Source organism: Netta rufina (assembly GCF_964035555.1).
Source record: "Netta rufina genome assembly, chromosome: 1".
Lineage (NCBI taxonomy): Eukaryota > Metazoa > Chordata > Aves > Anseriformes > Anatidae > Netta > Netta rufina.
The window spans coordinates 195,768,671-195,781,346 of record NC_140123.1 but is presented as its reverse complement, the minus strand read 5'-3'; the positions used below and the strand labels follow the sequence as shown (position 1 = coordinate 195,781,346).

Sequence of the window (12,676 nt, the reverse complement as noted above, 5' to 3'; positions counted from 1 at the left end):
ATATTTAATATGCAGAATACAGAACTCTCAAGGCCCAAGAGGGACTTAACATTCCTTTACAATATCCAGATTTGTTGAAGTTTCACAAAGCTTTAATAGGCTCACCTGTGCCGTTAACCAAATCACAGTAACCTTCCCAGTAAGAAAGATTCCTTTAACATAAAAGAAACAAACAAAAAAAAAAGTCATGCTGCATGAATTATATTGTACTATGTAATCCATTTCACTACCTGTGTTGTTAATCCTCACCGCTCCAGTATAAATATGATTCAATAGCAAAGGCATATGACAGGGATGTTAATTCATATTTTCAGATAAACTATATGATGCAGTAGATTAGGGCAAAAGCGATCTAGCTATATAAGTATGGAAGACAGAAATAACTACTTGTGTTGAAGAATCAAAAAAATATCTTAAATCCAAGCTCAGAATCACAAATAGCTGAAACAAAGAGGTGGTTTTGCTTAGCCTGGGGCTTGATCTAGCTTTCCTTGAATTGTTGACAACTTTCCATTTAATTATAGCTCTCAGTGAGCCAGGTCTTAAAATGCAAACCTTGAAAATATGATTATTTTTTTCATATATACAATGCTATTATACCTTTTGTTTTTATAACTTTCAATTATTGCTGTTTTGCTTATATCTTCTTTCCCAGTATACACTCTGTAAAGTCCATCATATGTCCCATTATACTGTAATAGACACAAGAAGGAATAACGGTTAGAAGTACTGACCCAAGGTATTTTTGTCAGATTTTTCTTCCTTGCAGCTGCAGTATTGATTTTATTCACGTAATTATAACTGAAATATTGCCTTCTGATTGGTTTCACTTACCGGGTAGAAGACTCCCAAAACTGGGTCCAAGGGGAAGGGGACCTTGTTTAAGAAGGGATCTTTGTATCCCCAGAGTATTTCTTTCACTGTTCTGTTCTGCAGCATGGATGACTTAGAAGCTTTAATCCAAGTGTTCAGTAGTAGTTGTATGAAAGCATTTGTATACAGGGCAGGTGCAGCCTACAACAGCAATAAAACTAATGTTTGGCATAAAATTCTGTGTGAGCAGATCAAAAGTACAGACCAACTCCAGTAAATCTCTGGCAGAGCTGATAAGTAAGGTTGTTTCCAGACCTTACTCAATGCAAGTCAAATTTATAATTAAAACTACAACTCATTATTGAAACAGTTGCTGAGTATGACGTGTATAAAACTAGACAATTTATCTTCACTGTTTCCACAAGTTCACTAATGTCTCTATACTTCAGGTCTCTGTGCATGTAACATAGACTGTGCAACTTTCATTTTCCTTCTTTTCTGCTATATTCGTATCTCATTACTGCAGACTCACTCACATCATAAACATACAAGTACAAAGATAAATGCCTTGTTACCTATTGGCTGTGTTTTAGACTTGCTATTTTGATAAAATTATGCTAACAGCACTATGATTCTATCCTGCATAAAACCAGTGGAGTGATGAATCTCCATTATTTCTTTAATCAGAAAGAATACATTTCTGCAACTAATATGTTCTTTCCAAATGGTTTTAATTCTACGTAGCAGATGAACTTTTCCTATTTCAATGAAGAATGATGTGGTATTTTATCAGCCATGATTGTAATGAACTTTTCCAGAGGCATAAACACAAAGTCAAGTCCCTAAAGCCACTGATTAGCTTGTGGAAAACAAGAAAAAATGATCTATGTTGGCCCATGTGGTGAGGCAGGGAACAGTAACAATTTTGTGAAGTAAATCTGTGTAATGAAAAAGTACCTCTCAGAGCAAGTGTTCACTCTAGGCTTTTTACTGCAATCTCTGCTTGTCTTCAGTGCAATGGGACTGACAATGGGCAAGTCAGAGCTAGCCAGAAAGTCGAAACAACCAAGACAAAGTTGTTCTCTTGTTTGTTCTCTCTTTTTTTTTTTTTTCTTAATCTCTCTTAGACCATGCATTCCTTTCTGAATTTGAACATAAAGCAAGCAGCAAGCATGGATATGGAAAGATTATGGGATAGAGGAGATGTGGGTTCAATCCCCTCAGGGTTAAGAAAGTGTGAAAAACATCTCTCTTGATTCCCTTGTGAATATTCTGACCACAAGGTTATGATACCAAAGATGGGCTCTACTGATACTGTCATGTGAGATAAGCACAGCCTCTCTGGGTATTTAAACTTATCCAAGTTTTGTTCTGAACATCAAAACGGGGCTTGAATGCTCTGCTCTTACTTCCCCTGACATGACTGCTTCTAGGCAAGAGCCTGTGTTTACATGCATAAAGAGCTACATGGCCCAAAATGTGGCAACTGAGTAGAGTTAGTGAATACCATGAGAAGAATATCATGAGATGAAAGACTCAGGACATTAGTCCAGGGGAAAAAAAAAAAAAGAAAAAAAAAAAAGCTTTCTAAAAGGGAAATTCTAGCCTAAATTAGAACATAGGCAGAATAGATCTGGTCTCAATAAGGCAATCGACATTCTTTTCATCTTTACACACAGCATCTCTCCACTCTGCAACTAATACCCACCCTCTCTGTCACAGTAGGCCTGATATGCAGACACCACAGTGTTAGTATGGGACATCCGAGGAACGCAAATAGGGCTGAATACAAATATGAAATCTGTAAACATAGGTCAAGGGCAAATACTCAAATCCTATGACAACAGGAAAACATCTGGAGTGAAGTGGTGGGGTCCCTGTGATTTCCTCAGGAGAACTAAAGTCGCAGGAGGACTGGAAAACTCTGGTGACACCATTGCACTGGGGCAGAGGAGCACCATGGAAGCAGCGCGGCCATGCATACACTGATTTAACGCAGTCTCCCCCACAAAGCAGGACTGAAGATATGAAAAGAGTATGGAAAACCCACATTATACTGGTCATGCTGTACCTCAGTAGAATAGGAATCCATCCACAACCCTTTGATTCATTCCCACACTAAAATTGACTAGAAGGATGCTTTTGATACATCTCATCCAAGCTGATGACTTTGCTTCCATTGACAAGAACAAGTCAATTTTCATTTACAGTTAAGATTACCCTGGGAGTATAAGGAAACCTCAATGTAAATGTAATATGTCTTCAGAATCTGTGTTCCTAACTTTTTGAATATCTCAACCCCTTATTTTTTGAATATCTCAACATTCAAATGTGCATATTATGGTTTCTTTTCTCAACTTACAACAACAGCGAGGTTCAGGCACGTGATGGTATCATTTTCTGTCCCAACAGACATATCAGGTTCAAAACGAGCAGCATTAGGCAACATGTAGGATATTGTGCCATCAGAGTTTTCTGTGATATTTTCTTTGGCTAAATATCGCACCCTTGAAATACAAAATAATAAAACACAGAATATTTTAAAATCTGATTTTCAAGTCAAGACATCTTACCAGAATTTTGAGATGTTGATGAACACTTTTGAAGATGAATATTTTAAATTTAAAAATCACTGAAATGGTTCTAAACTTTTCATTTGAATATTTGTAAAAATCTATTTTATGTAAAATATTTTTATTTTCCAAACATTTCCTTAATGCCTAATGCATTTTTTGCTCGATACTAAAATACTTTTTTTTTAATTATTATTTTTTACTTTTAATTGCAATAACAGACCTTTTATCTTTTTGTATTCTGTTATGAATTAGTTTTGTTTCATCACATCATTTTCTAAGCTTTTTCATGATTGCGTGTTCTTAGAAGGGAATGACTCAGGAATGGTTTATAAATGCCCTTAAGATTTGATGTGATAGGCCTGTGTTCTAATAAAAGAGATTAGAGGTTAAATCCATAATGGGAGCCACTTTATTAATATTTCACATCCATATAGGGAAATCCCAAGCAGTCTTGGGATAAGCAGTCTTTCAGCACCACTGAGAAACACAAAAGCCCTTCTCCATCGTGCCTGTAAGTGCCTATATTTCTGTTAGGGGATCACTGAGGCACAAATATCTGAGCTGCTATAGTTCTGGCTTTGGCTCAACTCTTTATGTCCCCATCCTCTTGCTGACCCCACTGCGGAGGTGGCATCCAGCAAGTGTTGTATTGCTTAGTTTATTCCATGGGTCTACAAAGTTTATCCCAGTTCCATTTCAGAAGGGATCATCATGCTTTATCAGATCATCCAGCCTGGGCATGGGAGGACCAGAAATTTCAAAGCACTTTTCCCCATGGTACAGATGTAACCAGTGCAGGGTGGGACCTACCCCACAAGCAGCTGGATCTTGGCTTCTCAAGAGTGGTGTTTGTGCATGCCACTTTAGTTAATGGACTAATGTGTAGAGCACCTATCTAGAAGTTGGGAAGTTTGTTTTCTAAGCCACGTTACTTCTAACTGGAAATGAAAGTCTTAAAGAGTTTCCCACATCCCAACAGAATCTTGGGGACAATTGCAGTTTCAAGGACAGTTGTTCCACTCTGTAGTAAGCAATGAAACAAATGAAACATTCAAAGGGAAATTGAGAAAGAGACTTGGCATTACAGTGATTAAGGTAGACCCAATATCTCTGATCAAGGGATGGTGTTTGGTTTGTTTGTTTGTTTGTTTGTTTTTGTTTGTTTGTTTGTTTTTGTTTGTTTGTTTGATTGTTTGTTTGTTTGTTTGTTTTTTCCCCAAGAAATGAAGCCATCATTTCTTGCACAGTCTTATCTAGGCTATCTGCAGAGATTTATCCCTGAGAGTATATGCACCACCATGACCAGAGTAAAAAATGCTTGTTTAGTGGGAGTTCACCTTCTGCAATATTTCTCAGCTGCTGAGTTTCCTGACTCCTGCATAACCTTCTCCTGTGTCTTCCCAGGTACTGTATGAACCAAGATATTCCAACGATAAATTAATAACCTTTTAGGCATTAAGGCACCTGTGGTTTATATACTGCAATACAAAACTACTTGTCAAATATTGTATACATGTCAATGACATTAAGAAAGAAATGTCTTATCATTTTAGGAAAGCAATTTCATAACAAGAGTGCCAGCTAGGTACTTTCCTGGACAGGGATGGATTGTTGCATATAGGCCTTAGATAATACATTTAAAAAAAAATGTTTTTCAGAGGGAAATCTGAGAAAGAAAAAGCTATAGATTAAAAACAATCAACCAAAGCAAAACAAAATAAATAAATGAGCAATAAAACAAAACATATTATTAAAATAAATATGAGTGTTATACTTACATCGGTGATAAGACAATCTCTTGTTTTGGGGGCATCTGGCATATTTTTTTCTAAGTAAAATGCTGGCAAACACTGAACAGCAACAAATGCAACATGCCTGTCTTTTTATGGTAAACATCTTACTAATGAGCAACGGTTTATCACAAGAACAAATAGATTCACATCTGATTACCTGTTTTAGTATCCCAACGTGAAACTCAGTAAGAAATGTTTGTGATTGCAGTGCATAGCTCCAAATATTTAGGCATTTTTGACAACTCTGACTACAATGGGATTCTGAGCTTTCCAAAACCAATTTAAACAATTTTGACTCAGCAGAACTTTTTCTGGCTTTAACAAAAATTCTGATATGACATGTCACGTATTCAGGAACTATGGTTACCTGTATGTGTAAGGTCCTCTTTGTTCAAGTTTTGGACGTGATCCATTTTCTAACACCTCTGTTGGATTTTGCACATGAAAGATCCAAAACTGTCTGTAAACTGAGCTTCCTGGCACAAGCCAATTATCGAAAGCAATGGTACCATTTGCAATAACAGCTTCCTAAAATAAATAAATAAATAAATAGATTGATAGATAAAAAGTAAAATTAACAATAAAAAGTGACTTTTATTGTTGAAGTATATAGCACATACTTTTGGCCAACATTTGAAGGCAGCCTGACATTCCTGTGCAGCAATGGTAGCAACGGCAAAAGTGAGTCCCCTTAAAATAAGCTGTCCCCTTAAAATAAGCTGATATAATTGCTATTGTAGCCAGTAGAAAAAATTTCCTATTGCTGTGGTTGGGCATCTCTGTAATTCCCATTCTCTAAACTTAAGGATTACTTGTAAGAATAAAAATTGTCAATGACTGAATCATACCCAGCTGTTTTTAGAATCCATAAACTAATTTTCATACATTTTCATGCATTTTCTAGTATTTCAGGGGAGGAAATGAGAGCTATCTCTGATCTTTACTTATGCACTAAGTCATTTCACCACCTGAGAAAGTGAATACTGCTCTTGCAGGACTGTTTTTTATCAGAAAATTCTTGTGACCAAGACTGAGACTTTATATGAAATCTCTCTGCTTTTAATAACATTTATTTAGGAAGGTTTCCCAGGTCAGAGAATGAGGGCAAATAGGAGCAGAAGGAGCAGACAGGACATCATTATAGACTAACCAACAGCTTTGTGTGTGTGGCACTCAGATTTACTATGATAAATGTCTACCTTGGGACTGCACAGTGTAAAGGATAGTCTGAAGGTATATAACCTATATTTTCAGGGGAAAGTCTGCCTTGTTTGGTCTTCATCTGACCTGTTTCTACACAATCTTCACAAATCCTTGGGAGAATAGATTTTTTTTTCCTCCAGATGGTAAAAATTTAGAAAAGATTTTTTAATAAGAAGAAAAGTCTAGGCTGCCCAGGTCCAACATATAACATGTTTTTAGCAGAGTTGTGCAATATTATAGTTAATTTCCATAGCTCACAGAGACACAAAAAGCAATAGACTTGAATCTTCCAGTTATGTAGCAAGAAAAAGCATTTTATTTGAAAGATTTGCTAGATTTTCTTTCTAACTTAATTTTCTGCCTCTAGAGTTTGTTTAGCAAGCACCATCCGAGGAAGGATAATATCAATTAAGAACTACTGTCATAAAAATGAATAAAATGTCTTAGAGAACTCAGCACAGACAGGATGAAAGCCTATTTGTAAGGTAGAGCAGCAAATGCTGTTGGTGGTAGGCTGAGCTTGCTGTCTGAATATCTGCTATAATTTAAGTGCATTTGTGTGAGAGGGGAAGGAAATTTTCCACAGCAAATGTTTTATCAGCTTGAGGACTTGCACTCAGACCTGACAGATAAAATTCTCTTCAGTCTTGTTTTGCAAACCTTCAGAGGCAAAGGACTGTCCCAGCTGTGATCCTAAGTAGGACAGGCCATTTCCTTTGTGAAGAGATATTCCATGAATTGGAAATTGCCTTTTGTGCTTTCATAGAGAATTACTCATAGGATCTGGGAGAAGCAGGTTGATATAAACAGTGGAGGTTGGTGAATGTGATACCTATCTAAAAAAAGTCAGGGAGGAGGATCTGGAGAATTACAGGCCTGTCAGACTGACATCCATGCCAGGGAAGTTCATGGAGCAGGTCTTCTTAATTGCCATCACACGACACGTATGGTACAATCAGGTAAGTAAGGGTTTATGAAAGACAGGGCCTGCCTGACTAACCTGATCTTCTTCTATGACAAGGTCACCTGCTTAGTGGTTGAGAAAAAGGCTGTGGATGTTGTTTACTTGGACTTTAGCAAAGCATTTGATACTGTTTCCCACAGCCTTCTCCTAGAGAAACTGACTGCTCATGGCTTGGACGGATGTACCGTTCTGTTTACTGGGTGGATGGCTGGACATCCAAATGATGTGAATGGCTGGATGGCTGGGCCCAAAGAATCATTGTGAATGGAGTTAAATCTGTTTAATGGCTGGTCACAACTGGTATTCCTCAGAGCTCAGTACTAGGGCCAGTTTTGTTTAATATCTTAACAATGATCTGGATGAAGGGATTGAGTGCATCCCCAGTAAATTTGCGGATGACACCAAGTCGGGTAGGAGTGTTGATCTGCTTGAGAGTAGGAGGGCTATCCAGAGGGATCTGGATAGGCTGGATAGGTTGAGGCCAATCATATAATATTCAACAAGGCTAAATGCTGGGTGCTGCACTTTGGTCATAACAACCCCATGCAGTAGTGTATGCATGAGGAAGACTGTCTGGAAAGCTGCCTGTCAAAAAAGGACTTGGGGGTGCTGGCTGAGAGCCAGCTGAACATAAGCCAGAAGTGTGCCCAGGTAGCCAAGAAAACCAACAGCATCCTGGCTTGTATAACAAATAGTGTGGCCAGCAGGACTAGGGAAGTGGTTGTTCCTGTATTCAGCACCTGTAAGACTGCATCTTGAGTAGAGTGTTCAGTTTTGGGCCCCTCTCTACAAGAAGGATACTGAGTTGCTCAGGCACATGCAGAGAAGAACAAAGAAGCTGATGCTGAGGCTAGAAAACAGGACACATGAGGCATGGCCGAGGGAACTGGGACTGTTTAGTCTGGAGGAAAGGGTGCTGAAGGGACCTTTTAACATCCTACCACTACCTGAAAGGAGGGTGTTTGTCTCTTTTCTCAGGTGACAAGTGATAGGATGTGAGGCAATGATCTCAAGTTGCACCAAGGGAGATTTAGATTGGATAGCAGAAAGAATTTCTTCCTGGAAATTGTATTCAAGCATTGTAATGGGATGCCAAGGGCAATGGTGGAGTCACAATCCTTAGAGGTATTTAAGAGACATGGAAAAATGCAGGGAAATCTAAGAACATGCAGGACTTTATAACAGCTTTTTAGTGCAACCAGGAATACCCTCTTTTATCAGCTTGGACTGTAGGCTAAATGATGATCATTTTCATGTCCTGTTCCTTACTACACTTTACTGTTCTGTACTATGTACTTTCTTATCAATCGAGAACTAATTTGCTGTCCACCTACAAAGGTTGGGTGACTCTCCCTTATTTTTTATGCAAGAATGATTACTATGTCCCTATTATATGCTTGGGAAATGCCAATGGGAAAGTAGGACCTTGGGCACTGTATGAAGAGTCCCCAGGGACTGAAGTACTGGGGCAGACAGGTAACTGTGAGTTACCGTGTAGATTTGCAGTCCACCATCTACTCTGTGCTTATGCCTCCCTGGGGGTGAGCTTTGAGGGGACAGCCAGTCTGATCTGACAGTTCTGCAGCTTTGCAGACAAAGGGGAAAGACAGCTACCTCTGCCGTCTGACCTGACCCAACCTCTTTTCCCTTCCTTTGTGCTCTCATTCCTCAGAAAGCTGTTTCTGCTTTATGGACTTTTTTTTTTAATTATTATTATTTTTCAGTGTTACCTTTCTGCTAGTGCTGTGGGTAGGGGGAAGATTCAGATGTGAACTAGAGTTAAAATAAGGGAAGCAGAAGGACAAAAGAGGGAGGGGGAGGAAGGGAGTAAGACCATTTTTGTTGGCAGTCAGCCATTATTGTTATTAACATTTCTCAACAAAGGGGGTAGCATGTATTTCACTGCCATATACTTCAAGAGTTCAAATGGTGAGTTAAAGTGGAAGAAAATTTAGAGCTATGTCCTTAATCATGTCCTCATCTAATAATACTAATGTCCTCACACTTACAAGCCCTGGGGCTTTGTCTGTCTGATCACTAGTGAGGCCATCCCTAAATACTACTCTGCTCTGTGGCTGGTCACCTTAGTAGCACTGACACATTTTGTGCACTATGATTTTATGAAAGGTAGGGTAATTTGGGAAACTAATAATTTGCAAGTGATAATATGAAAGACTTCAGCTCCCTAGTAATAGAAGCATGGATGGTTTGGAAGGGACCTTAAATATCATCTAGTTTCACCCCCACCCCCACTGAATTAACTGAATTAGTTAAGGAATAGACACATATATATGTGATGATGATTCTGTTATGTATTAGCCTTGCTATTCAAGCTTTGTTGAATCAAAACTTTTAGCCCTTTTAGATTTCTTGGTCATAACAAATTATGGAAGCCAATCAAGCTTATCACTGATAATGCTGGAATATGTATGATTGGATCACTAATGTTCTGCTTGGAGCCAGCAGTTGCGGTTGCTTTAGGTTCATTAGTTTAGATAAAGAAGGTGCATATGACTTTCACAAAAAAAGATTCTAAATTAGAAGTATTTCCTATGCTTCCAGCGGCTGAGAGGAAATAATCTGGCTAATCATACAAAAGAGATATCTAGAGAGACAGATGGCTATATGTAATAATAGCTAAAATTTATAGCTTTATTTATAAAAATAACAGAGACTAACCCTAAGGACTCTACTGAAATAGTACAGCACTTAGGTATTGTGGCAAAATATTTTCTATTATCAACTCATAGGGAATTTAATATATTAAGTGTCTTCTCTTAATCTCCTGAGTTCACACTCTCAGGCAGGCAGCAAAAGTTCTCACAGAACTGGCAATAAAGATTTTTCTGGTAATCGAATCTACTAGAAATGGCTGTGAGTGGTTAGACCTGGAAAAAATAAACTGAATTTTGTCTAGGTTAATAATATTTTGCTTGGGGAGAGAAAGTCAAATAGCAGTAGTTGACCATGTAAAAAAATATCTCCTTTCAACAATATTGGATGTAAACTTTCTGATCTGTTGCTTTGAATGGATTTCTCTTTTCGATTATTATTATTATTTTTTTAATATTAGATGATAAGACATGACAATGTGCAAAGGAAGCGTGTAAAGTCAGATATATTTTGATGGTCTCAAACAAAATATTTTTTTAAGGAGCTCTGAAAAGTTCATGCTTCACTCCTTACTGTAGCAAGGTCAATTTTCCAAACCTCTGGGACCTTCATGGAATGGTATTTCTACTCTGTGGATAAATGCAGTGTTTGGGAAAATTACAGTTTTTGTCCTTTGGTACTGAAATCAAAGCACCTTTTAAGAGGTGTGTTTCCTTTCCCTGTATAGTAACACAGCTGAAATATTTTAACACTAATCTTGTTAAATGGATCCCAGCCAAGATGCTGCTGTTGTCATTTTAGTGTGCTCCTCAAGTGGCAGATTTTTAAAGGGCCTCTTAAAATATTCAGAAATAGAGAGAGTGAGAAAGAGAGAATATTGAAACAGTTTATCCAAAAAAAATTTTTTGAGATGTGAGTAAGAGCAGTCAAGTTGGAAAATATAACAGTCTGTTTTGTGTCAAACTACAGATGTATGTTAATAAACAAACACATGATGAGGTGACATTTTGGTATTATACGTTATATGGACTTCATTTTAGAGAAGGGTGGAAAGCAGTACCTAGCAGTATCTGCTAGGAGATAACAGCCTACACTCTGAGACTGTCTGACGAATATCTAAGGGCAACTAAGATTGCATATACATTTGCAGATGCTTTCTCTGTGCTGCAACAACAGTATGAAGTCTTCCAGGAAAGTATTACTTGCAGTGTTTACTCAACCTAATCCTTCAATGGCTGCAATAAAGACGAAATGGGGCTTATAGGGTTTGGCTACCTGTAGCAATGTATGCTTGAGGGAAATGTGCTTAGGCTTCCGCTACTGGCAGAACAAGAATGGCAAGAACTATTGATTGTATTGATGATACTACAGCTGTTCTTTATTGTGAAATGCCATGAAGTTCAACCAGACTTGCTTAAGAGAAAATTGATGATTATGTGATTTGACTAAATGATGATAACAAGTTAATTTACAACATTTTGACTTGTTATAGAATTAAGTGTCCTAAATATATTGTCAGGATAAATAAATAAATAAATAAATAAATAAATAAATAAATAATCTCTAATCTAGCAATAATATTTTTGCAGCAAAGTTCATTTTAGCTAGGAATGTAAATTTGGTTTTGTTGTACTGATGTCAGCTTCTGTAAAGAACTGGGATTTACCCTGAAATAGGTAAAATGAAATTTTACCCTGAAATAAGTAGAGGAACAACTGTGGGGTCTCTTTCAGGCTTTGGATTGTGCAGAATGTTAAGACATAATTTGGCTGATAAGGTGATATCTCAAAGAATTGTTCCTTTTTATTAAAAATCTGTTATTTTGACACTTGTTTTCATCCTAGTGGATGAAAACCCAAGTTCAGGCTTTGCATTGTATCAGAAAAAATGGAAATATGAATGATACAGGTCATATGTGAAAGTCTTGCTCATTTTTTTTTGGTTGTTTGCTTGTTGTTTTTCTTTCTATCCTGCAGTCTCTGTTCTTGAAAAATTCTAGATAAAACTGTCACTGAAATGTCTCTGTTTCAATTAAAAAATCTGTTTCCTTAAAAAATGACAATTTCAAAAGTGAAATGTTTCAGGAAAAAAATACATTTTTTAGTATTCTCTGTTCAGCAGACCTGTTTCCTTTGCTGTCATCTATATATTTTTGCTGTCATCTATATAATTTTATTAAGTATAACTGCAATATTTAAGAACTATTTGTTTTTCTTGCTAGCCATCAACAAAAATAAATCAGAATTAGGTAGATTCAAGACCCTCTTGTGTATCTACTGATCACATATTTCAGCTGTTTGACATATCTGTTAAGAAAATGAATTGTCTTACAGTCTTATGATCTCACTGAATAATAATCACAATAAATATAAAATAAATAATCCAGTTTGATTTGTGGTTAGGAAAAAAATATATTCTTTTACTTAAATAAAGAAAACCTCTACAAATTTACTCTTGTATTACTCATATGAACACTTGTACATGTTCTCCTTTTTATATACTTCAAACAAGCTGCCTTGAAATATAAGCATCTGAAACATGATCACAATGCAGAAAATTATAAAGAGTCTAAAACTTTACCACTAAGAACTCATGCAGGTATAATTTAATGTGTAGACATTTGCAAAGCATGCTGTATAACTGGTTCATTATTATAAGTAAACAGATGAATACATAACATTGCTAGTGTGTATAATTTGCTTTGAAAACGCTGA

At 37.0% G+C, this 12,676-nt stretch overlaps 1 protein-coding gene across 4 annotated transcripts in view; it reads right to left on the bottom strand.

Annotated features, from left to right (window-relative positions):
- CD36 (CD36 molecule (CD36 blood group)) overlaps nucleotides 1-12,676 on the bottom strand; it is a 38,758-nt gene that overhangs the window by 10,534 nt on the left and 15,548 nt on the right. For all 4 annotated transcript variants that reach the window (XM_084306462.1, XM_084306461.1, XM_084306459.1 and 1 more), the window contains exons 3-7: nucleotides 5,550-5,710; nucleotides 3,176-3,320; nucleotides 835-1,014; nucleotides 601-692; nucleotides 106-152 (exon numbers count right to left, since the gene is read on the bottom strand). In XM_084306462.1, coding sequence (XP_084162588.1) covers nucleotides 106-152; nucleotides 601-692; nucleotides 835-1,014; nucleotides 3,176-3,320; nucleotides 5,550-5,710 — 625 coding nt within the window. The remainder of the gene's footprint in view (nucleotides 1-105; nucleotides 153-600; nucleotides 693-834; nucleotides 1,015-3,175; nucleotides 3,321-5,549; nucleotides 5,711-12,676) is intronic.